Raw genomic sequence first — 27,139 nt, 5'->3', positions numbered from 1 at the left:
AGTAGGTTCATGATATATTTAATTTTTTGAGTAAATTATCCTCCTGCCTTCTCCTTCTGTTTAATGCTGGGTGTGCGGTATCGCTATTTATGACCAGCGACTTATGCTAGTACCTTCAAACACGATCCCGTACTGGGTGACAGTTTAAAGGTACAACATATGAACATTTCCTGTATTTACAAGAGGTTATTTTATATTGTCCCACATTGTGTTCTGACCTATGTACAAACTAACTTACGAACAGACTGGCAAATGAAACCCATTTACAAATTGGAGACTGCCATCAGGCTTCGTCCTGAGCCAACCCAAACCTCAGGTCTGGGGAGAACATGGAGCATGGGACTGAGTTGGATGATCAGGTATGATCATATTGAGTGGTGGAGCTGGTATGAAGGGCCAAGTGGCCTACTCCTGCTCCTGTTTTCTATGTTTCTTTCTTTTCCATGGCCAAGATACCCTTTAACACTGATTCCATTTCCAATCTCATCTCAAGCACTAAATGTAAGAATTACATTCACTGTCATCAAGGATCCTTGTCCCTTTGCATTTTAATAAAAGCCAAAAATACTGGGAATAATCAAAAAATATAGCAGCATCTATGGGCAGAGAAGCAGAGTTGATGCTTCAGGCCTGTGATCATATATAACCCGTCTCTCCTTTTGCTTAGTCCAAACTCGAATGAGACCAATTTTCTCCTTTTTCTGTGCACTTTCCATTAAGTACATTTCCATTAAGTTCTCATTGCTAGGCCCCATCTGAGCTACCACAGTTAATACTTCTCCATTTCATTGGCACCACGACATCTCCTTTCAAACATCCATCATCATCCCCTGTACACACAAAAAACCTTGACATTATAAATCCTTCACCATCTCCTTATCCCCAACTCTGCTTTTGTTTTTAAAGTCTACGAATTTGATCTTACCTACTAGTTCCGCACCCATTCCCCCTGAAGCTTCTACAATAAATATTAAGTGCTAATGTACTAGACATGTACTCCAGAAGCTCTAATGTTCAAAGAACATGAGCTCATAACCCACCATGGCACATGACGAAATTTGATTTCAGTGAAAATCTGGAATAATAAGTTAGCATGATGACAGCCAAGTAACAACTGCCAATTATTGTAAAAACCCATCTGGTGTTAGATGACATGTCCATCACGGGCCTCCTACAGTGCCACAATGATGCCACCCGAAGGTTGCAGGAACAGCAACTCATATTCCGCTTGGGAACCCTGCAGCCCAATGGTATCAATGTGGACTTCACGAGCTTCAAAATCTCCCCTTCCCCCACCGCATCCCAAAACCAGCCCAGTTCGTCCCCTCTCCCCAACTGCATCCCAAAACCAGCCCAGCTCTTCCCCCCCCACCACTGCATCCCAAAAGCAGTCCAACCTGTCTCTGCCTCCCTAACCTGTTCTTCCTCTCACCCATCCCTTCCTCCCACCCCAAGCCGCACCTCCATTTCCTACCCACTAACCTCATCCCACCTCCTTGACCTGTCCGTCTTCCCTGGACTGACCTATCCCCTCCCCACCTATACTCTCCTCTCCACCTATCTTCTTTTCTCTCCATCTTCGGTCTGCCTCCCCCTCTCTCCCTATTTATTCCAGAACCCTCACCCCATCCCCCTCTCTGATGAAGGGTCTCAGCCCGAAACGTCAGCTTTTGTGCTCCTGAAATGCTGCTTGGCCTGCTGTGTTCATCCAGCTTCGCACTTTATTATCTCGGATTCCCCAGCATCTGCAGTTCCCATTATCACTGGTACACTAATGTTCTTTAGTATGTCTGCCATCCTTACCTGGTATACATGTAGCTCCATACCCACAACAATGTAATTGACCCTGAGTTTCCCTCCGGGCAATTAGGAATGGGTCATAAATGCTGACTTAACTATTGATACTCACATCCCATGCATGAATTAAAAAGAACTCTCCATAGATACTGTCCGACCTGATGAGTACTTCTGGCAGTTTCTGTTTTTTACTTCACATTTCCCAATATTTTGCTTTTGTTCTGAAGCACTTATTAAGAAAACTTTTCAGCCTTATGTGAGCATGTGCTTGAGTGATCAAAACAATTATTGTCTGTTTTACAAACTAAGTTTGTTGCAAGGAGACTGGCCCATGTAATGACAACTTATTTTTCAATTATTTGACAGCCCACAGTTGGAATATCATCCGCACATCCAGGGTTACCATTGCAAGTGACAACAGAATACAGCAGAACCTCAGAGGCAAGTAGATCCATTGCACAAACTCAGGCATCAGGTATAGGTTGCAACTGCAAGTGTGTTAGGCAGCTGGTGAGTTCAGTTTGGAGGAGACTGACATTACAAGACTTTAAGAAGAGGCTCAGGCATAAAGCTTAAAGTAGACCCATTGCACACTTTCAGGCATTAGAAAAAGGGACTCCACAGACTTTTGCTTCCAGGAGCAAAACAAGTCTACAAACGTCGTAACAGAAGGGAAAGAAAAGACTAAATTTGCAATGATGTAGATCCATGAGGCTGTGTTGCTTCCATCTCCCATTCCAGTTTTAAAATCAAGCTGGAATTTTGATGTTGTTGCTCTTGCATTTACCAAGTTCTCTTAAAATGCAATAAATTCCATGGTAAATTTTCTGGTAACCTTATTTTCTTGCTCCTTGGATCTGTTGAAGGCTATTTACTGGAAAACCAGTACACATTGTTGACATTGCATTCAGTTGCCTACTGAAGTATATATCTAATAGTCTCAGGGTACCTACTGGCCACTTGGACTTGGCTACTCTGAGAATTTGTGCGTAGAATGGGGTGATCACAAGTCAAGTTGATTGGAAGTTGGTGCTGAGTTAACTGTTACGTACTGATTGATCAGACATCTTTAGATGGAATTCGAGATAACAAGGTGTAGAGCTGGAAGAACACAGCAGACAAAGCAGCATCATAGGAGCAGGAAAGCTGACATTTCGGGTGTAGACCCTTCAGACCCTTCTGCAGCTCCTACTATCTCCAGATGGAATTTGGTGCCTTTTTCTCGATAGCTGGAAAATACATTTGATGTATATTGAGCTCCTTTGCATGGGGAAATGTTCATCAAATGAATTCAGTATTCATCCTGAGTGTTGTAGTATTGGTTATTTTCTGTCTTGTTTGTTCTCAATTATTTTTCCACCCGTTTCAGAAAATAGTTACTTAGGTTGCAATCAGAGCCCAGTGCCTGACTGGGAGCAAGGTTACAGACTTGTTGCGCAGTCTTGACAGTCAGCTTTCAGTATGGTCATTGAAAATTGTCCTTTTGCGTATATTTCATTGGACATGTACAGTGTGTGAAGATTTGTTAAAAGAAAATGTACAGTTTCTGGAGTTCTTTCTTCAGATTCCAGTGCTTCACTCATTTCATGAATCTAATTTATATAATTCCAGCTCAGGACTGTTTCTCACAATCCCAGTCAGAATGATTTATGCTTGACTACACTTGATTTCACCACAATTGCAAAAGATGAACAATCAGAGCAAACCTTGTTTCCACTTAAGAACAGATTCATTGGAAACATGATCCAGCCTTTGAACTGCTGATGTATTTATTCTGAATGTATAATACATTGTCCTAAATCCAGAATAGGTTTCAGAGACGTTGCTGAAATTCTCGATAGGCACCCTGTGATATTTTTCCTGCTGTTTGAGGGGCAAACTGGATGGTAAATTCTGCTGAATTATATTGGGAAGACAGTGCTGGCAAAGGTTTCAGGAATTAGAGCCTGAATCAGGACAACAAAGCATTTCTATGAGCAAGATGGTGTTGAAACAATGATCCAAATCAAATCACTGATAATTCCAACAATCAGCTTCATTTTTGATTTCTTAAACCCAGTTTGTTGTTTGGGGAATCTATAACAAAAGTATGCTGTGTAATGTCTCTGAGCTATTGGTATACTGTTGGGTGGCATGCTGGTTCAGTGGTTAACACTGCTTCCTCACAGCAACAGGAACCAGGGTTCAATTCCCGCCTTGGGTGACTGTCTGTGTGGGATTCGTCCGGGTGCTCCGGTTTCCTCCCACAGTTCAAAGATGTGCAGGTTAGGTGGATTGGCCATGCTAAATTGCCTGTGGTGTCCTAGGATGTGTAAATTAGGTGGATTAGCCATGGGAATTGCAGGGTTACTGGAATAAGGTAGGGAGTTGGGTCTGGGTGGGATCCTGTTGGGAGGGTTGGTGTGGACTTGTTAGGCCGAATAGCCCACTTCCACACTGTAGGGATTCTAAAAGAAAGCAAGTACTGAGCATTTTCTTGTGCATTGTGACTAGATCCTATCTTGGATGTTTTTTCATAAAATGTGTGGTGGACAAATAAAGTATTTGCAGAGCGCGGTGACATTAATATGACAAAGTATGCTGTTCCCACACAGTGGGTGAAAGTCTCACATGGTCGAGCACATGGGATTGAACACAGATGGAGAGTTAAATAAGGAAATATCTAGATCACTGTTTTTGGAAGACCTTCCCAAATGTGTCACTGTTACGCATGCAATAGTAGCTCCTTCTGTCAAGATTTAGATCAGAATGTGGGTGTTAATCATGATGCCTAGGCATTTCTAAAATGTACTTTTTAAAAATTGAATGTTTCCACTTGTGAAGTTACGCATTTATTTTGATAGCTGGTGTGCGACGTGTCTAAAACCCAGAGCCATGTTCAATGTCTGAAACCAAGTTTTACAAGTAGATCAACAGTTAGAATCTTCACTGTCTCACTGCAGAGACATGCTCTCTTACTCTTAGCCAGACAGCTTCAGGAAGAAGCTGTTACACTGACTTCTATCTAAGAGCCATCCAAAAGACCTAATTATCTTCATCACAAAAAAGATAATTGTTGCTTATTGCTTAAAGATGTCAATTGCAAATGTAAAGAAAACTTCTCTGCTACCTCCTGGACTTCTGTCCAATTACCATTGTGAAATGGAAGGGCCTTGGACTACCATGATAGTGTCCTGACTCCTAGGGCAGAAGGTCCAGGTTTAGATGCTACCTGCACTGGAAGTGTGTCATAACATGTCTGAAGAGGTTGATTAAAATAATGATGAATGTTAAATGGCCCAACCAGGATTTGCTTGTTCTCCTCAGGGAACAGAATTATGTAAAAAACGGAAAGAATGTGAGAGCCATGAGGAAGAGATAAAGAAACGCCAGCGGATATGTGAGGATTTGGTATGTGTGCTCCCATCTGTTTTAATGTATAAGTGTGAAGTAGTGTAAATTAGATAAGGCACAGTTAATCCTGTGCTGTGTCAGTACTGAATGTAAGGTGTGTGTAGTGTGAAATAGGCAAGTTAAACCTTGTTTAAAAATGTACAATGCCATATCATAAGTAACATTTCTATAGTTGGAATTACGTATCCATTGATAATATATATACATATAATATGTATGCAGGTATAGATAAAATTTAATATGTGCAATAGCCATCCCATCCACCAATTAGAAAACCTGGTGGGAACGTTACACCATTTTTCTCCTGGAGATCTGACATTATTATGAGATGATCCAGCACTTATTTGGACAATGTCAATTTTTCCATGCAATCAAGTTCCCAGTGAAACCCAGACCAGATAGTGCTGGCAATCTGAGGTAAGCACGAGCAATGACCACTACCGGGATAACATTCAGACCTATCCTGACATTCATTGCCAGATCGCTGAATAGACATGACTGTGGGAACTATTGGGGTAAGATCACAGCACATAGGAGCAGAATTAGGCCATTCGACCCATTGACTCTACTCCATCATTTGATCATGGCTGATATGTTTCTCAACCCCATTCTCCTGACTTCTCCCTATAACCCTGATCCACTTACCAATCAAGAAACTGTCCACTTCTGTCTTAAATACACTCAGTGGCTTGGCCTTCATAACTCTCTGCAGCAATGAATACTACAGATGAACCACGCTCTGGGTGTAGAAGTTCCTTCTCATCTCAGTTTGAAAGAGTTGACCCTTTACTCTGAGGCTGTTCCCTCAGAACGTAGCCTCTCCTCCTAGTGGAAACATTTTCCTTACATCCACTCTATCCAGGCTTCACAGCATTCTGTAAGTTTCCATCACATACCCCCATCATCTTTCTAAATTCCATCAAGTACAGACCCAGAGTCCACAACTGCTCCTCATGTGAAAAGCGCTTCGACCCTGGAATCATTATTGTAAACATGGCCTGGACACCCTCCATTCTCAGCATATCCTTCCTTAGATATGGGGCCCAAAATTCCCACTATGTTTTGAATACAGTCTGACCAGAACCTTTTACGCCTTAACAATACAATTCTAGCCCTTTTGAAATGAATGGCAACATTGCCTTTGCCTTCCTAACTGCCAATTTAACCCACATGATAACCTTAAGAAAATCCTGAACTAGGACTCCCAAGTCACTTTTTGCTTCAGATTTTCGAAACCTTTCCCCATTTAGAAAATATTCTGTACCTCAATTCTTCCTAACAAAGTGCATAACCTCCCACATTCCATATTGTACTCCACCTGCCACTTCTCTGCCCGCTCTCCTAGTCTGTGCAAGTCCTTGTGCAGACTCCCCACTTCTACGACACCACATGCCCTTTCACCTACCTTTTTAACAAAACCCTCAGAGCATTAATGTGTAACATGAATAGTGTGTTCCCAAAACTGATCCTGTGGAACTCTGCTGGTTACCGGCTACCGCCCTGAAAAAGACCCCTTTATCCCACTCTGTGCCTTGTGTCAGTCAGCCAATCCTTCACCTTACCCTTAATACCATGGGCTGTTTTCTTATTTGGCAGCCTTCTGTGCAGCACCTTTGCAAATGTCTTCTCGAAATCCAAATAGATCATGCCTACTGGCTCTCCTTTGTCTGACTAGTTTGTTACTCCTCAAAGAACTCCGACAGATTGGTCAGGAGTGACTTCCTGTTGCTGAAACTGTGCTGTCTCATCCTATTTTGCCATGCACTTCCAAATTCTCTGCAATCCTGTCCTTAATAATGGCCTCTAAAACCTTACCAAAGGCTGAGGTTAAGCTGACAGTTTCCCGTCGTCTGCAACCCTGACTTCTGAAATAAGGGATTTTATGATGGCATTTTCTAATCCTCTGGAACCTTCCCTGACTCCACTGATTCCTGAAAGATCACCACCCATGTTACTATCATCTCCTTGGACATATCCTTCAGAACCCCGGGGGGTAGGCCACCCGGTTTGAGTGATTTGTCCACATGCAAACCTTTCAGCTTCCCCAGCACCTTCTCCTTAGTAATGGCCACTGCACTCACCTCTGTCCCTGATTCTCCTGAAGTTCTGATAAGATGCTGGTGTCTTCTCCACAACCTGACTACAGCCAGGAGGCCTGTACACAAATCCCATTAGGGTCTTTTCTCCTCTGTGGTTCCTCAACTCTATCCGCACAGTTACTACACCTTCTGACTCTATACCACTCTTAGATATCGATTTAATTTAATTGCTTATTGTCAAGGCAACCCTGTCCCCTCTACCCTTCTACCTGTCATAGAATCATTGAATACTTACAGTATAAATAGAGGCCATTCAGCCCAACAAGTCTGCACCAATACACCTCCCCACCCTATCCCCGTAACCCTGAATTTATCATGGATAATCCATCTAGCCTGCCCATCCCTAGATATTATGCACAATTTTGGCTAACCAATCCAACTAAACTGCACATCTCTGCACTGTAGGGAGGAAACCATTGTACTGACAGACACAGGAAGAATGCGCAGACTCCACACAGGCAGTCACCCTAGGCAGAAATTGAACCTAGGTCCCTGGTGCTGTGAGGCAGCAGCACTAACCATTGTGCCACAATGCCATCCCTATGTCTTTTTGATAGGACATATATCCTTGGATGTTTAGTCCCCAGCTCTGATCCCCTTGCAGCCACAACATCATACTTGCCATTTCAATTTGTGCTACAAGCTTATTTACCTTGTTTCATATACTGCATGCATTCAAGTAAACCACTTCAGTCCTGCATTCAATGCCCCCAGCTTGTAGTTGTCCCCCTATCGGCTGTGCCTGAAGTAAGATTCAGGAACCTTTTCATGCTCTCTGTCCTGTGTCTTGTTCTGGAAAATTTAATAACTTCTGCTGAGCTCTCTCCTCATTTTAACTTTATCCATAACTTTCTATACAACTAAACCCACCCCGTCGCTATTAGATTAAAATCCTATCCACAGCCCCATTTGTGCGATTCACCAGGATTCTGGTCCCAGCATGATTCAGACAGAGCTTTCTCCTTCCCAAATGCTGATGCCAATGCCTTATGGATTTGAGAGATAACAAGGTGTAGAGCTGGATGAACACAGCGGGCCAAGCAGTATCAGAGGAGCAGGAAGGCTGACTTTTCGGGCCTAGACCTTTCTAGAAATTTCTGAAGAAGGGTCTAGGCCCAAAACATCAACCTTCCTGCTGCTCTGATGCTGCTTGGCCTGCTGTGTTCATCCAGCTCTACACCTTGTTATCTCAGATTCTCCAGCATCTGCAGTTCCTACTATCTCCTATGAATTCAAGTCTGTTTCTCCACACCAATCTTTGACCCATGTGTTAACCTCTTTAATCCTGTTGACCCTGCACCAATCTGCTTGTGGCTCAGGTAGAAATACAAAGATTATTACCTTTTATTACATTTTACTTTAAGGAGTTTAACTGGATGGACCACCTAACTTCAACATAAAAGACATAGCTAATAGTCAAGGCCTGCAACAAATTGTGAGGGGCCCAACAAAACAGGAAAGACCTGCTTAATTTTGTCCTTACCAATCTACTTCTTGTAGATGCATCTACCCTTGACAAAGTTAATAAGTGTGACAACTGCACACTCCTTGTACAGACAAGCTCACCTTCACATTGAGCTTCTGGTAGGTTATTTGCTATTACTATCATGCTAGATGTGTTAGATTTGGAGCAGACCCAGCAACTCACTCTGAGCTTTTGTGAGGTACTGTGAGCCATCAGTATCAGGAGAATTGTATTCCACCATAAACTGTAGCCTTCTGGTCTGGCCAATCCCTGATTCTACTATTGCAATTAGTCCTAGCTCATTGAAGGAGCACCAGCAGGCATACTTAAAACTTGGGTGTCAACCTGGCAAAGTTTCCACGTAGGACTACATTAATGCCAAACAGCAGGAGCAGCATGTAGTTCACAGGTCTAAGTGATCCCATAATCAGTTAATCACATTGAAACTTTACAGTCCTGCCACATCCAGTTGTGAGTGGTGATGGACAGTTATGAAAAAATCACAGGAGGAAGAGGAATTTCCCCAAATATCCTCATCCTCCGTGATGGAGGAACCCAGAGTGCCAGTGCAACAGTACATCCATTTTCAGTCAGAAATGTCAAATGGAAAATCCATCTTGACCTTCTGCAGTGGTGCCCAGCATCACAAGTGCCAGTTTTAACAACCATTTCAGTTCATACCAAGTCATATCAAGAAATAGCTGAAGGCACAGAGTACTGCAAAGGTTATGGGCTCTGCCAAACCTGTGCTTGAGAATTAGCTGCGCCCCTGGCCAATCTATTACAGTGCAGCTACAACTCCGAAAACAATGTGGAAAATTATTCAGGTATGTCATGTTCACGAAAAGGTAGGACCAATCCAACTGGTCAGTTGGCACTATATCGGTCTACTTTTATTCCATCAGCAAAGTAATGGAAGGAGTTGTCAATAGTGCTATCAAGCTGCACTTACTCAGTAATAACTTGTTCATTGATACTTGGTTTGGGCTCCTCTGACAACACTCAACTCCTGGCCTCATGCCAATTTTTGTCCATATATGTTTGGGAGAGCACAAAAGAATGCACAAATTGGAGAAGAGGCGTCCATAAAAGCACTAATCACACGGAGCATCACTTATTGGAGAATGTGGAGGCTGTGCAAGCAGGCAGAAAGAACACAAAGAATCCAGAGGTTCCCGTTCACCTGCCCCATCTGTGGCAGAGTTGGCAACTCCAGGATTGGACTATTCAGCCGATGCAGAACCCATAACTTGAAGTGGAATTAAGTCATTCTCAACCATGAGGTGTTGCTAAAGAAGAAGAAAGAAAGAAGAAGAATTGACCATGTATGGCATTAAGGAGCCCCAGGAAAACTAGAGTGGGAAAACACTCCTTTGGTTGGATTCATACCTAGTGCAAAGGAACATGATTCTGGTTGTTGGTTGTCGATCATCTCAATCATAGGACATTTCTACAGAAGTTCCTAAGGGCAATATCTGTGCCTAACCATCTTTAGATGTTTCATTAATGACCTTCCCTCAGCCATTAGGAAAAAACCACAGATGTTTGCTGATGATTGCACAATGTTCAGCACTATTTGCAACTTCTCAAATATTGAAGCAATTCCTCAACAATATCCAAGTTTAGGCTGAAAGGTGGCAAGTTAACATTTGAACTGCACAAGGGCTAATGCCTCCAGCAAGTGAGAATTGAACCAGAGATAACACAGCGTGGAGCTGGAGAAACACAGCAGGCCAGGCAGCATCAGAAGCACAGGAAAGCTGACATTTTGTGTCGTGACCCCTCTTCAGAAATGGGGGTGGGGAGGGGAGCTCAGAAATAAATAGAGAGGAGGAGTGGAGCTGGGGAAGGTAGGTGGGATGGTGATAGGTGATTGCAGATAGACAGTGGTCGGGATTGGTCAGTGAGATGGCAGTAGCGGAGAGTTGAGAGAGAAGATGGACAGGTTGTATCAGGTCAAGGATGCGGGGATGAGAGGGAGGGTTGGTCATGGGTAGAGGCTGGGGGTGGGGAGAGTTTGAAACTGGTAAAATCCACGTTTAGGCCACTGGGCTGTAGGATCCCAAAATGGAATATGAGGTGCTGCTCCTCCAGTTTGTGGGTGGTGTCATTGTGACACTGGAGGAGTCCCAGGATGGACGTGTCACCCAGGGAGTGGGAACAGGAGTTAAAATGTTTCGCAACCGGAAGGTGTTGTTGTTTGGCGCATACAGAGTGCAGATGCTCTACAAAACAATCTCCAGGCCTCCGCTTGGTCTCACCGATGTTGTGGAGGCCATGTTGGGTGCAGCTGACCAAGTTTACGGATGTGCAGGTGAACATCTGTCTGGTTATCGAAGGTTTGTTTTTTTGCCTTGAATGGAGGTGAGGGAGGAAGTGTAGAGGCCGGTGTAGCACTTCCTACTATTGCAGGGAAAGGTGCCAGGGTGGTGGGGTTAGTGGAGACTGTGGAGTGCACAAGGGAGTCATGGAGAAAGCAGTCCCTATGAAAGGCAGATAGGGGTTGCGAAACATTTTAACTCTCCCTTGCATTATTTGGGTGACAAGGCACATATCAGGATATGTGCAGGTAACTGCAGGCAAACATACCCTTAAGAAGTTTGATCGCATCCAGGGCAAAGCAGCACATTTGTTTCGCACTTAATCCACACCTTTAATTTTCATTATCTTCACCATTAACAATCAGTTTCAAATGCAATGGAACATTACTACCTGCAATCGCCTCTTCAAGCCAGAAAGCACCCTGATTTGGAATTATATTGTTATTCCTTCACTGTTACTCTTCAACATTCTGTAATCCCCTTTCTAACAGCATTCTCTGTGTCCCTGCACCCCAAGAACTGCTACTATTTAAGACGGTAGTTCAATTGCATTCTCAATGGCAATTAGAAATGCTGACCTAACATCAAAACTGCATCTCATGAACAATTACATTTTAAAAAGGCTGTTCCCCCGTCTGAGTCTAGGTCTCCTGATAAGGCAGTGAGTGAATGCCAGCAATGATGGGATGAAGCCCTTACCTAGGAAGGACATCCACAGGTCTTCCTGCTCAGGACAGAGGGGGGAAAATACCTTGAGATGTAGTGGAATTGTTGCTTTGAAGTTGCTCTGAGGTTCAATGTGCTACTTTTCTGAGGCATAGTGTCTTATTGCTTTGAAACATGGCCAATCGGAAAACCATTTCCCTGATATCCAGCATCATTGATACTAACCACTTCTGTCTTTGGCCATGGTATTGAGGTTATTGTACATGAGTGATACGGTTATACGGGCACCACTTTCTCTGAAGGCTATCTGTCTTTTTGTCCTTCTGGTGTAAAATAAAATATTGTATGTTATAAAATATTGTAAATTTTTTTCAGTTATTATAAGCATAGAAATGTGAGAAAGGGTAATTACCGTTTGATGGAACATGTGAAGCCATTGAATGTTAGTGGACAGAAACAGGCTGAAAGGTTGAAACACTGCTGAAATATAATACTGTGGCCTGTTCTGGTTAGAATGTGTGTGCTTTTACTTACAGGAGAATGAGCTGAAACAAGCCTGGAGTGAGAATGCACGACTGACTGAAGAAACCATTAGACTCAGCCAAGAGGCACAGGAGACTGAAAAGGCAATGCATGGCTTCATCTTTTTTCAGTGAACTGTGTCGATTCTTCCACAATCATATCCTGGTGGGGCAGCTTTTACCTTGGGACAATATCTGCTCTATGTCTGCACTATAATCATGAATGTTTCACACAACCAGCAATATGCTATCCCCTGTTATTCCTTCAATCATATTGTCTAGGGAGGATTTGGCTTCTCTTTCTCTTTCAACCTCTTTCTTGCATTTAACCCTCAATATGTTTACGAAAAGGCAAATCTAAAACTTGCTTTAAAGTAATCTTGCACTTCTTACCTTATAAGGTTAATTTATACTGCCTTGTCCTTCCCTTCACCCTATTCTGTCCTGTTCTTGCCTTCAGTTGGTTCCATACTGCCCATTTCTAACCCCATTCTGTCTTGTTCTTCTCTCACCACATTCTATACTGTATACTGTAATTCTTTTCTGCTCATCCCTCAGGATATGTGCAGATAACTGCAGGCAAATATACCCTCAAGAAGTTTGATTGCATCCAGGGCAAAGCAACACATTTGTTTCGCACTTAAACCATGGAGAACCATGCCTTTTGGAATTCCAGTGCGTGTCTAGGTTGGCTTGGGCTGCTATGGTTACCTTGTCCCAGTTACACTGATGACTTTCATTGTCTGAGTATACCAATATTAAGGAGAGTTTGTCATATCGTTTTGTTGCTAGCTGATATTCATGTATTCAGATGGCTAGTCTCCATTCTATACCGTGTTCTCTATACCCAATGTACCATGCTTCTTCCCACTTTCTCAATTAAAGTACTTTCCATGCATTCTCATGTTTCTGACTGAGTGTATGTGCCGTAATATTCTGTTTTGCAAATGCAAGCTTATGATCATTATTTTAGCCCTTTCTTTCTGCCATTATCTCTTATCCTTACAGATGGCACTGGAATGCTGTTTTCCAGGCTTTAATTATTCATAAGCAACACTTCTGAGTCCACAAGCTCAGTGTTAATATATATCAGTGCTGGCTCCAATATAATCATTGGAAATCAAACTCTGAGTGACCGTTCTCTGTTACCTCATGACCACTGAGGTCAACCATCATCTCCGTGAACACCCTCAGACAGAATACACAGCTCTATGAAGAGACCATTACCTGAAATACTAAGTCTGGCTTACTATATGTGGCATAAATTCCCTTGAGCGATGCCATGTCAATGGCCAAGGTGTGTATAGTAATGTAGCATGTACTAAAATGATTTTAATCCATCACAAGTAATCATCAACTATGATGAAAAACATATTATCTCTCAAGACAAAAAAGATCCATCCCAAAACACTCCAAGAGTCTTAATTGAAATGAGGAAGCCATCAAATGCTCTTTGCGGTTTAGTCTACAGATGGAACAGATAAAGCAGGAGGAAATAATTTCCTCGGCAACCTTGGAGACTCCTGGCTATCAAGCTGAATTTTGAGCTCTGACTCTGACAGGTTTACTTGGTGCTAGTATTGGCAAATATTGAATCTGAGACCTCTAGCTATGACTACTCTTTTTATCATATCCCAGCAAATCATCCATAACATTGAGGTGTGTTTACTGTTTTAGAGTCAAGTCATCAGAAGCACACGCCAGGACAGTTGTTCAGGCAATATTCTTGTACTTGTGTGCCACTCCTATCTAAAGTTTTAGCAACAATTTTTAGCTTGGTTTGTGGGTGAGATTGTTGACATGCTCGCCAAGCTACCTGGTTTTTGTTCAGGTAACTTAATCAGTGAGGCCTCTGATGAAGTGATGTTCTACTCCACTTGAAACTTGTACTATCCAGTCTATAATGGTGAGTACTGTCATTTCCAGCTTTGATCTGTATGGATTTGTATATGGGGTCCAATTATATATGTTTGTTGATTGCATTATGGGTGGAGAACCATGCCTCTTGGAATTCCCGTGCGTGTCTAGGTTGGCTTGGGCTGCTATGGTTACCTTGTCCCAGTTAGACTGATGACTTGCATTGTCTGAGTGTACCAATATTAAGGAAAGTTTGTCATATCGTTTTGCTGCTAGCTGATATTCATGTATCCTGATGGCTAGTTTCCTTCCTGTCCGTCCGATGTAATGTTTGTTGCAGTCGTTGCATGATATTTTGTAAACTATGTTGGTTCTGCATGTCGTGGATATGGGGTCTTTAATCCTCGTGAGTGTTTGCATTGTGTGGCTGTGGGCTTGTGTGCTGCCATGATTCCTAGCAGTCTTAGGAGTCTCATCAGTTCTGATATGTTCTTGATGTAGAGCAGTGTGGCTATTGTGTTAGGGCATACTATGTCCTCTTGTTGTTGTCTGTTTATTAGGCACCTGCAGATGAAGTTGCGGGGATATCCGTTCATAGCAAAGACTTTGTATAGATGCTCTTCCTCTTTCCTGCATAGTTCTGGCGTGTTGCAGTGAGTGGTGGCTCCTCACAAACATTACTTTGGACAACAGGAAGGAAACTAGCCATCAGAATACATGAACGTCAGCTAGCAGCAAAATGACACGACAAACTCTCCTTAATATCAGTACACTCGGACAATGAGGGCCATCAGTCTAACTGGGACAAAGTAACCGTAGTAGCCCGAACCAAACATTGACATACACGGGAATTCCTAGAGACATAGTTCTCAACTCATAATGTAATCAACAAACATATAGAATTGGACCCCAAATATAGACCCAAACAGAACAGAACTGGAAATGACACTACTCATCATCACGGATTGCACCTGAACCGGAAGGGCACAAATATCCTAGGAGGGAGGTTTGCTAGAGCTGTACCGAGATGGTTTAAACTAGCATGAGAGGGGGTCGGGAACTGGATTTAAAATTCAGAGGATGAGGTATTCAGCCTTCTGACAGACACAACAGAGAGTGAGGTAGTTTATAAAGAGATGCGGTCAATGGAGCGTAATTGCGGACACTGAGATTGTTTGATGTTTGTATAATTCAATGCTAGAAGTATCAGTTATAAAGCAGATGAACTTAGAGCATGGGTCGGTACTTGGAACTAGGATGTTGTAGCCATTGCAGAAACTTGGGTAACTCAAAGAGAGGAATGGTTTTTGGAAGTTCCAGGATTTAGATGCCTTAAAAGAAATAGGGAGGGTAGAAAAAGAGATGGGGGAGTGGCCTTGCTAGTTTGGGTGAGTATAGCAGCTACTGAAAGGCAGTTTGAGAATGATATGTGTACAGATTCAGTTTGGGTTGGGGTCAGGAACAAGAAAGGAGCAGTCACTTTGTTGGGTTTTTTTTACAGACTCCCCTAATAGTTGCAGAGAAGTAAAGGAGTGGATTGGGAGGCAGATACTGGAAAGGTGCAGAAGCCACAGGGTTGCAGTTATGGGTGACTTCAACTTTCCAAATATTGGCAGAAATCATTTTAGTTGTAATAGTTTAGATGGAACAGATTTTGTCCAGTGCATTCAAGAAGGATTCCTGACACAGTATGTAGATAGACCAACGCGAGGAGAGGCCACTTTGGATTTGGTGCCTGGCAATGAACTGAGCCAAGTGTTAGCCCTGTTGGTAGGAGAGCATTTTGGCAGTAGTGATCATAACTTTGTTTCTTTCAGGATAGTCGTAGATAAGGATAGGTACATACAGCAGGGTAATGCTTACAATTGGGGGAAGGGTAATTACAATTCAGTTAGGCTAGAACTGGGTAACATAAAATAGGAATAGATGCTGTAAGGGAAGAGCACCACAGAAATGTGGAGATTGTTTAAGGAATGCATACTGCATGTGCTCGATATGTTTGTCCCGTGCAGGCAGAGAAGATGCGGTCGAGTGAGGGAGCCATGGTTCTCGAGAGAGGTTGAATGACTGGTTAAGTGGAAGAAGGAGGCTTATGTAAGGTTTAGGAAAAGAGGAACGGAAAAGGTTCGAGAGGGATACAGTAATTTAGGAAGGAGCTTAAGCGAGCTATAAGGGGGCATGAGAAAACCTTGGTGGACAGGATCAGGGAAAATTCCAAGGCTTTTTACATGTAAGTTCAGAACAAGAGAATGACCAGAGAAAGGGTAGGGCCGATCATGGATTGTGAAGGGAATTTGTGCACAGAGCCTAAAGCGATAGGAGAGATTCTTAATGAATACTTTTCTTCAGTATTCACAACTGAAAGGGACCTAGTTGTAGAGGAGAGCATTGTGAAACTGGCTGGTCAGCTAGAGGAGGTTGATGTGAGTAAAGATGATGTGCTAGGAATCCTGAGGACGTTGAAGATAGTTAAGTCCCCCAGGCCTGATGGGATTTATCCAAGGATTCTGTGGGAAGCGAGGAACGAGATTGCAGGGCCTTTAGCGATGATATTTTTGTCCTCACTGTCCACCGGTATAGTGCCAGAAGATTGGAAAGAGGCAAATGCCATTCCCTTGTTCAAAAAAGGGAGCAGGGATAACTCTGGAAATTACAGGCCAGTTAGTCTTATGTCAGTGGTGGGCACATTATTGGATAGGGCTGTGAGAGACAGGATTTATGATCACTTGGAAAGGCACAATTTGATTCATGATAGTCAGCATAGACTTGTGAGGTGTAGATCATGCCTCACAAACCTTATTGAATTCTTTGAAGAGGTGACCAAACACACGGGTGAAGGTGGAGCAGTGGATGTGGTATACATGGATTTGAGTAAGGTGTTTGATAAGGTTCCCCATGCGAGGCTCATGCAGAAGGTAAGGAGGCATGGGATGGGGGGAAATGTGGCAGATTGGATTCAGAATTGGCTGACCCTTAGAAGACAAAGGGTGGTAAAATATTCACCATGGTGCTCAGTTACGAGTAGCGCACCACAAGGATCTGTTCTGGGTCCTCTTTTATTTGTGATTTTTGTAAATGATTTGGATGAAGGTTTGGAAGGGTGGATTAGCAAATTTGCATTTGATACAAAGGTGGGCCATGTTGTGGACAGTGCGGAGTGCTGCTCTGGTTTACAAAGGGGCATTGATAGAATGCAGAGCTGGGCTGAGAAGTGGCAGATGGAATTTAACCCTGAAAAATGTAAGATGATTCATTTTGGAATGACAAACTTGAAAGCAGAATACAGGGTTAGCAGAGAGATTCTAAGCAGTGTGGAGGAGCAAAGGGATCTTGGGGTTCATGTTCACAGTTCCCTGAGAGCTGCTTACCAGGTGGTTAGAGTTGTTAAGAAGGCGTATGGTGTGTTAGCTTTCATTAATAGAGGGATTGAGTTCAAGAGCCGTGAAGTTATGCTCTAGCTATACAAAAGCCTGGTTCAGCTACATCTGGAGTATTTTGTCCAGTTCTGGTCACCTCATTCCAGGAAAGATGTGGAAGCATTGGAAAAGGTGCAGAGGAGATTTACCAGGATGTTGCCTGGAATGGAGGAAAGGTCTTACCAGGAAAGGTTGAGAGAGCTAGGGCTTTTCTCTTTGGAACGATGAAGGATGAGAGGTGACTTGATAGAGGTGTACAAAATGATCAGAGGTATAGATAGAGTAGACAGCCAGAGACTTTTTCCTAGGGTGGAGGTAGCTTTTACGAGGGGACATAGTCTTAAAGTGAAGCAAAGTAGATATCAGGGAGATGTCAGAGATAGGTTCTTTACTCAGAGCATGGTTGTGGTATGGAATGCATTGCCAGAGAGGGTATTGGATTCGACCTCATTAGGGGCATTTAAACAGCTATTAGATAGGCATATGGCTGACAGTATAAGGTAGCGGTGGAGGTTATATAGACCTTAGGTTTAGGGTAAAAGTTCGGCACAACATCGTGGGCTGAAGGGCCTGTACTGTGCTGTACTGTTCTATGTTCTATCTTCAATAACAGACTGGACAATATAAATTCCAAGCGGAGTAGAACAACATCACTTCATTGGAGGTCTCACTGAAGATGTAACCTAGTATGGTGATGAAATGTCTGAACAAGAACAAGCCAGCTCGGCAAGCAAGTCAATAATTACTCCTCCTATCTGCTTTCTGTGCTGCTCAAATTGCCTCCAGTCTTTGTGTTGCTGATTTGATAGTCCGTGAAGTGTGGGGATGCCACATTCTGTCTGAAGATGTCCCATGGCTTGTTTATCTCCCCAGGAATGTGAGACAGTACATTTGCAGTGGTTTGATGTTTGTCTTGGACAAACTCTAATTGCACCAACACTTGGTATGTATAGAGTCATAGAGATGTACAGCATGGAAACACGTCCTTCAGCCCAACTCATCCATGCTCATCAGTTATCCTATATAAATCTAGTCGTATTTGCCACCATTTGGCCCATATCCCTCTAAACCCTTCCTATTCATGTACCCATTCTGATGCCTTGTGATGTTGCATTTGTACCAGCCTCCAGCACTTCCTGTGGCAGCTTATTCCATTCATGCATCACCCTCTCCTTGAAAAAGTTGTTACTTCAGTGAAAAAATTGCCCCTTTGAGACATTACTGCTAATTACTTGGGATTGACAAGGTGATAAAGAGGTTATCGTCTGCCTGGATGATGAATTTGAGTCCCAAAGTATACTCTGAAAATTTCCCACAGACCCACTTAAGCACTGGGATCTTCTTGGTGACAGTTCTCTGTTACCATGTCTCAGTCAGTGCTGTGAATGTATAATGATTATGTCTGAGGGGTCTGGAACAGTACAACCCCTTTCTGCTGTGATGGTGGTGGGGAAGTCTGGGTTGTGATGATCTGGTCTTTATGTTGAGGTAAGCATCTGCTGGATTTGTTCAAATACCCTCTACGGGTACTCATCCCAAGACCAGGCAGCATATTTTGTTATTGCTGTAATTGCTGGTTTACCTGTGTCAGGTTAGGGAGGAGCTTCCTGAATTGATGGACTATCCCACAAATTGATGAAGCTGCATAATATTGTGAAGCAGAGGAAGCCCCAGATGTTTTTTTTTGTCATCTGTGGCAGGACAATATGTCCCAAAAAGGTGATTATAAGTTTAGAGAAGTCATATTTATGGTTAGGTATGATCTCTGGCATCTTTATGGGTTCTGCACTCCTGCTTGCACCCAGCCGTTATTTTCCTGTTGTGGGTAAACATGTCTTCCTGTGGCAGATGACTCTCCCCTCCAATATGATATTAACAGCCCATTGGAAGATCTCTAGCATAGAAGTGATCCTAAATAGTAGCTGACTGAAGCATTTAGTCACAAACAGTGTACTGAATGCCATGGAAAGCTTGAGCCCATCACCTAAGTATAGCTGTCAGAGCCTGCTGTTGGCATCCAGCTTGGTAAAGATTGCATTCCTTGAAATCCTTGCCAGCCTTTCATCCACAGATGTAATGGGCTAGACATCACTTCCCACAGCTTCATTCAACTGTATAAGGTCTGCTTAGCGAACAAACAAGATTGAGCAAACAATGTGGTATACTGTATCCACTGTACCCATTGTGGCTTCCTCTACATTTCAAAAACCAAGTGAAGGATTGGGGACTGCTTTGCAGAAGGCTTTTGCTCTGTTCGCAATAAAAAACTGCACCTCCCATTATCTCTGCTTAGCGAGTGGTTCATTTTCGATTCCCCGAATGACTATTGGTGGGTTACATTATGACTTACTTGTGCAGCGCCTACTTAATTTCCTATTTCACCGCTGAAGCTCATCCACAGCCACTCAAAGGCATCTGTCATACAATTGCACCTAAGCCGATGCCTCTTTTTGCTATCCTCCACTAACTGCTTGTCAAGATCTCAGTAGCTTTTCAGCTCTGACCTAATGGCCGAAATACTGACTTCTTTTTTTCTGGACATCACTTTTTAATTTTACTCTTTCAATTTCAAGCATTTCTTCATCATACGCAATTTTTAGTAACATGCATATTTCAAAGGCATCTATTTTATGTGCTTGTTCCCCAGGTTTTTGAGGCATACAGTATGCCTTATTACAAGCTTGAATTTTCTTGTTATCACATTCTTCATCTTCACATAATTACTTCGGCTATCTCTATTGTTTTTCGAAGTTCTTCAGCTTGTCTGCAAGCTTGTGTTCTCATCTGTCCCAAACAGACAACCTTAGCCACTTTGTTCCTTTGTGACACCATCCACTTCTGTCTTCACTCTAGATTGCTCTAATATTTTCCTTCTAACTGCTGTTAATTTTATCTTTTGTTATTCATATTCAATTCATAACCTAAATTTACAGATTTTACTTAACTTGTGATAGTTTGAAGAGCATTTTCTGACACTGGTCAGTATATCACTGACATGTTTGCTATGATCTTGCCTTGAATGTTTACCCTGGAAGTATATTTAATTCTCTGAATAATTGTTCTGTGCGCAGCTTAAATAATTTTAGCAACAGGATACAGCCTTGTCATACTCATATTTTCACTTGAAACATGTGAGACAGTCCCTGTTATAGCCACTTGCTTTATATTCGGTCCAAATGTAGGCCCTAGATAATGTCACATTCTAGCAACGCATCTATTAACATTTGGTGCTAAACATGATCAAATCTTTTTTAATAGATATGTGTGAAATACAGAGGACAAAGAGATCCTTGTCTGACCCTCCCAGAGCAAGACTTTCCCCTTGCTAATGTCAGATGACTTGACATCACTTCTTGTACTATCATCAGTTAACCCATTGAAAGCCACTGCCTTTTGCTACTTGAATATTGATATAAAAATCTGTCACATTATTTGTCTCTGAACAAGTCTAGGTCTCAATTCTTTGCCATGATCAGAAGCTATCTGCATCATTAACAAAGCCAGCAGAGAATTAGTCTGAGTTTATAATATAACTATCCCAGCTGTTGCTAAGACTGGGTTACATCCCAGAATGAAACCTGCCTTGATCAATTGTACATTTAAACTTTACAGTTGGTTAACATGATGGGTTAGTTCCTAAAAAGTATCCGCATGAAGCTACTGATGTTCTTTTGTGAATGAACAAAAGTTTATTACACAAAAGGAGAAATAAACAATCCAAGCTGTCTATAGAAAGCATTTAGAAAACTTTTTTCACAAGCATCAAAACAAGTTCCAACCTGTTTCCTAACACCATCTGTTAGAGAGACTCAATCATTACTTAATTGATACTTTCCAATTTCTTTCCCTTGAACAGGACAGCTTTACAGTTCCATTCCAATTCCCTAGCATGAACCTTTCATAATTATATTGGCCTAAATATTCTCAGTTCTGACATGAATATTTCTTACCAATCTCCTGGCTTGGAAGCTTCTCAGACTAGAAACCCGTTCTGCTCAGGCGATTAGTTTTCCTGAATTGACATGATTCTCTTGGAGGGAGGGAAACTGTTCTCTTCTGAATTGAATCCAAAGTTTTCTGAGCTAAAACTTTGTTCTGCAGTCAAAACTCGACTGATTAGACTATAAAACCATAGGGTGTTAGAATAGAACTAGGATATTTGACCCATCGAAACTGTTATGCCGTACATGGAATCATGGTTTATTTGATGATTCTCAACTCCGCTTTCCTGCCTTTTCCTCATAACCCTGATTCCCTTCTGATTAAAACATATCAGTTTTAGCCTTGAATAGATTTAATGGTCCAGCCTTTACAGCTCTGGGTGGTAAAGAATTTCATTATCCTCTGAGTGAAAAAATTCCTCCTCATGTTTGCCCTAACTGGGTGATCCCTTACTCTGAGATTATTCCCCCAGTCCTAAACTATCTCACAAGGAGTAACAACCTCTCTGCTTCTATCCCCAAGGATCTTATTTGCATTAACAAGGTTGCTGCATGTTCTTCTAAACTTAATTGAGTACAGGCCCAAACTATACAACCTGTCCTCATATAATAATTCCTCTGTGCCCAGGATCACACCGATGAACCTCCTCTGACCTAGCCTCCAGCTCCAATGTTTTTCTCCTTCCATTAAGGTGTTCAAAACTGTTCACAACATTCCAGGTATTGTTGGAATAACATCTTGAATAGTTTTAGCAAGACTTCCCTGTTTTTAACTCTATTCCCTTTGAAAGAAAGGTCAACAGTTCATTTACCTTGTTATCTTATTGTGATTCATGTGCAGGGCATCTCAATTTCTTCTGCGTGACAGCTTTCTGAAGTCTTTCTTCATTTAAACAATGTTTGACTCCTCTTCTTCCTGCCAAAGTGCATAGCCTCACATTTTCTGCATAAATGTTTACCCTGCATTTCATAAGCTGACCAGTATAAATATTTCATCCATTAATATCACTGATGGTGATGTTTCTCCCAGCTACTTTACTGTAGTTGAATGCTGTCTTGGTCACTCTTGCAAATCGGCTTTCTGATCCCTCAAAAAAAAACTACAGAATTGACCCACATCCATTTGTCTCTATTTGAAAATCTGCATCCCAAAATGAAAGTTGACCTTATTGAGGTGTATAAAATCGTAAGGGGCATAGATAGGATAAATGTATATTGTGTTTTTCCCAGGGATGAGAAATAGAAAACTTGGACTTAGCTTTAAGGTGAAAGGGGAAAGATTTTGGAAGGACCTGAGGGGTAACTTCTTCACGCAGAGAGTGGTGTGTATATGGATCATAGAATTCCTACAGTGTGGAAACAGACCCTTCAGCCTGACAAGTTCACACTGACACACAGAGCATTCCACCCAGACCCATTCCCCACCCACCTAATCTGCATACCCCGGACACCATGGGCAGTTTAACATGGCCAATCCACTTAGCCTGCACATCTGTGGACTATGGAAGGAAACTGGAGTACGTGGAGGAAATTCACACAGACATGTGCAAACTCCACACAGTCACCTGAAGGTGGAATTGACCCCAGGTCCCCAGCGCTGTGAGGCAGCAGTGCTAACCACTGAGCCACAGTGCCACGCCATGTGGAATGGGCCGCCGGAGAAAATGGTTGAGGCAGGCACAATAGCAACTTATTAACAAATGTTTGGATAGGTACATGGATGGGAAGGGTTTAGAGGGATACGGCCTAAATGCGGGCAAATGGAGCTAGCTGAGTGGGCACCTTGATCAGTATGGACCAGTTTGGGCTGAAGGGCCTGTTTCCATGCTGTATTACTCTATGTTTCTATATAATAATTTATATAATACAGTGTTCATCACAACAAATTGAGTGTCTCTTTCTACAGTAATGAGTTGGGTGAATTGGTGGCTGTTTTTTTTAACCTTTGTTGTCATGCTGAAGTATCTATGATTAATACAGATTAAAATACACAACAATGACCTGAGAGCGACACTCTCAGTGGTGACCGCAGAACGAGATTCATCTCTGAAGGAGAATCAGCGACTCCAAGCCAAACTGGAGAACCTAGAGCAGGTCCTGAAGGTGAGAGATGGCAGATGCTGGAATCAGAGATAACAAAGTGTGGAGCTGGCAGAACACAGCAGGATCAGCAGCATCAGAGGTGCAGGATAGTTGATGTTTCTTCAGGATGGTCAACTTTCCTGCTGCTCTGATGCTGCTTGGCCTGCTGTGTTCCACCAGCTCCACACTTTGTTATTCCCGAAGGTAAGATTACTGATAACTCCATAAGCAAAAATAAATATGAGTGAGCTATCATTGAGCTCTGGTAACTCAAAGAATTTTTTTCTATAATAAATACACGCACGGGTGGGAGACTGTGGAACTTAGGTAGCTCATAGCACATTGTTTATGTTTCATAAGTGATGAGATTTAGTGACTGTTACGCTGTTATGTGAATGATTCCTTCTATGCTGGCAGAAAGGAAAGAGAAGTACAAACAAGTGATCCCAGGCTGTACTCATGATTCTGAGATGTAAGTAAGAACAGCATTTCCCAAAAGAGCACCAGTAGTGATTGTTGTAGAAAATATAGTGAAGAAGTTGCGAGGTATTGCAAGGTGGGTGTGATTATGAACCAGACTAGGAAAGTGAGAAAATTGCTGAATTATGAGGGAATATTATAGAACTGGGTTGGGATGGATCCATGAATAGCTTGGAAATTTATAACTGTGTCAGATAGTGGTCTCCAAAACTAGGCTGGAAGTGGGACCTTTACTGAGCAAGAGGTGGATGATGGTATTTCCAAAGGCCTTGGCATGAGTCTGTGTTTCTAGCAGCTTGTTTATAGAAGGCAATATATTTCTGATATGGCTTCATGAGAGAAAAGTATGTTTTTAAGTGTATCATTTTAATGCAGAGAAACTAAGGTTTTTAATAGGCTGTCCGAGTACAGGGGATTTTGACAGCTGTACCATTGACAGAGAACCCAATGTCTTATGCAGAGTTGTACCTTGCTTCTGATCTGTATAATTTCAAAATGTTGTATCTGGCACTGTGAGGAATAGCTCCTGTGATGTGGGATGGGGTGTAATTAATGTTTCCCTGTGTAGCACATGCGAGAGGTGGCAGAGCGCAGGCACCAGCTGGAGTTGGAACATGAAGAAGCGCTGACAATTCTTCAGGCCAAGCAGTATGAGGTGGAACGACTACAACAGGTAGTAAGATTCTGATTTGTTTTCCTTTTTCTCTTGGCTGTAATCACGGATATCTTACTGGGTTCTTGCAATCCATTGAAACTGACTTCTGGCAGATTCCCTGTGACTGTTACATTTATGTAAACATTGACTATAAATATAAACAGACCGTTTGAGTATGGGAATAGTGCACCTGACACTACCACGATCCTCTGCTAGTGGTCACATGGATATCATTAAGTTGAAGTCAGGGAGAGGAACCTAAGCAACCAGAGCCATTTTGTATCCTGTCCACAGTTCAAGGATGATACACACACCTTTCTGGCCTATTTTAGTGACTCATTGAGCATCCTGCTGATCATGTAAAAGTATATTTAGAATTTAAGAGCACCTCTTCAATAAGCTGGTTACAAATAGATCTGGAACTTCATTTTTTCAGGCTACACTTTTAAAGCTAGAATTTTCACAAGAAAATGAAGTTGGATTAATTCTGCTGCAGTTTACATTTTTAAAAAATAAAATAACTCAACTCCAGTTGTGTTGGATGTCAATTTCTGTCATGCACGTTGCTGAAGTATGAGCTCGGATTCTAAAACTGCTCTATCATTTACCTAAATGTTGTGTATTAGCTGCTCGGTAGCTCAGTGTGGCGCCCTAGTATTGAAACGCATAGTGTTACACTTGAGTAATCTGGCAACAGTGGCACGCCTCATACAAAGGAAATGGAAACCAGCATTTAAAAGAAAATGAAGATCTCTTCCAAAGCTCTTAATGACAGCAATGTTTAGAAGACTAATGATTCATTGAATGTTTCTGGCAGGATGTCAATTTCAGAAAATTGAAATCTGAATTTAAAATGTACCAAGAGCCAGGGATCGGTCTGACATTTTAATAAAATCTGAGTTAGTGATGAAGCTAGGCTGGTCAATTATTCTGACATGCTGTTAGACAAGACTGGGCAGTTGCACCCCTGCAGTTACCTCAGTGGTTACACTGAACACAAATCACTTGGTCCTCTTAGTGTTTGAGTCCAAAGCAGCCCTAACCACTTCATTGTAGTAGATTGACGGAAAAGTACAGAATGAGCGGACAGTCCCCTTTTTGAGGATGCATGAGTTTCCTGTTTCCCTAGTCACAGTACACTCATTGAATAGTGAGGTGGAGTCTCCAAGTGTGTCAGGCAACAAGATTTTGAAGGGACTCAATAGGGTAGACACTCAAAAATTGTTTCCACTTGTCTTAGGATAAGGGGCCAAACATTTGGGACTGACATGAGGAGAAATTACTTCATTTAACTGTTTGAGAGTCTTTAGAATTCTCTACTCCCAGAGGGTTGTGTGCTTCATCTTTGGATATATTTTGGCTGGGGTAAACAGAATTTTAGCCAATTAGGGAATCAAAGGATATAGAGAATGAGTAAGAAAATGAAGTTGAAGCCCAAGAACATATTGGTTGTTTTGAATGGCAGAGGGAGCTCAACACATCCTAGTGTTTATTCTTCTCCAATTTCTTGTGTTCATCTGTGATAAAGCTCCTTGAGCTAAAATGTTGGGTTGTTTATGTACTTTAACGTGTTTACCTAGCATCTCGTTGAGAGACATTTCATGTTTTCAGTACTGTATATTCATAATTGCTAATGTCACTCTGATAATGGCATATGTGTCAAGTACATGCGGCCTTGGTTACCTTTCCACTGCATTAAAGGATTGCAGCATTAAGAACAATATGATCATGACACATTCAAACATAAATACAGCCCACTTGACAATGAGTTCTAAATAACTGTCCCCACATGAGCTGTGTGGCCTAATTTCACTGTTCTGCCGATTCTTAATACAAAGAAAAAATTTGTGTGTAATTATTTTTATCTCAGCTCATGATCTTTTTTAAAAAAACATTTGACAGATCCTACATTAGCAAATGCTGTGATAGACTCTAACTGTACCCCTCAACTCCTTTATTTAAGTTTTTTTTTCTGTTCCATTTCCTTTTAACATTTCCTGGTGTAAGCAGCAGCTAATGTGCAGAAGCTAAATTTATCTGTTTTGTATTTTAAATGAAGGCTCAGTTTGAAGCCAAGAAGGAACATGAAGGTGTGGTCCAGTTACTGGAGGTAAGAGAACAACTACACATTATCCTTGGTTGTTAATGTTAACAGATATGTTTTGTACTGCCCCATCAACCCACCATTAAAACAGCCCCTGTGTCTATGCCAGGAGGCCAGAGTTGAAGTCCACACTGCTCCAAAGGTGTGTAATAACATATATGAAAAGGCTGATTAGAAAATAGCTAGTATTGAAATCAGCATTGGAAAACCAAATTAAATTGAAAGAGTTTGGGTATTCTCCAGATTGCATCTCTTTGATGATTTTTTCATTCTGCTGACTTCGAGAGAGTGGTGACCCTGTCATGAACTCGGCACAAATGATCTAGAAGTGTTTGAAGAGCG

At 42.1% G+C, this 27,139-nt stretch overlaps 1 protein-coding gene across 8 annotated transcripts in view; it reads left to right on the top strand.

Moving 5' to 3' along the window:
• LOC125464533 (RIMS-binding protein 2) overlaps positions 1-27,139 on the top strand; it is a 218,364-nt gene that overhangs the window by 108,373 nt on the left and 82,852 nt on the right. For 6 of the 8 annotated variants that reach the window (XM_048557015.2, XM_048557016.2, XM_048557013.2 and 3 more), the window contains 6 exons: positions 2,164-2,238; positions 5,104-5,187; positions 12,278-12,367; positions 23,457-23,579; positions 24,607-24,711; positions 26,753-26,803. In XM_048557015.2, coding sequence (XP_048412972.2) covers positions 2,164-2,238; positions 5,104-5,187; positions 12,278-12,367; positions 23,457-23,579; positions 24,607-24,711; positions 26,753-26,803 — 528 coding nt within the window. The remainder of the gene's footprint in view (positions 1-2,163; positions 2,239-5,103; positions 5,188-12,277; positions 12,368-23,456; positions 23,580-24,606; positions 24,712-26,752; positions 26,804-27,139) is intronic. The other 2 variants (XM_048557017.2, XM_059655532.1) reach the window with 1 other exon arrangement.

This window comes from Stegostoma tigrinum, chromosome 27 (assembly GCF_030684315.1).
Source record: "Stegostoma tigrinum isolate sSteTig4 chromosome 27, sSteTig4.hap1, whole genome shotgun sequence".
NCBI classification, from domain to species: domain Eukaryota; kingdom Metazoa; phylum Chordata; class Chondrichthyes; order Orectolobiformes; family Stegostomatidae; genus Stegostoma; species Stegostoma tigrinum.
The sequence above is the reverse complement of the archived record's forward strand: the minus strand, read 5'-3'. Positions and strand labels throughout refer to the sequence as shown.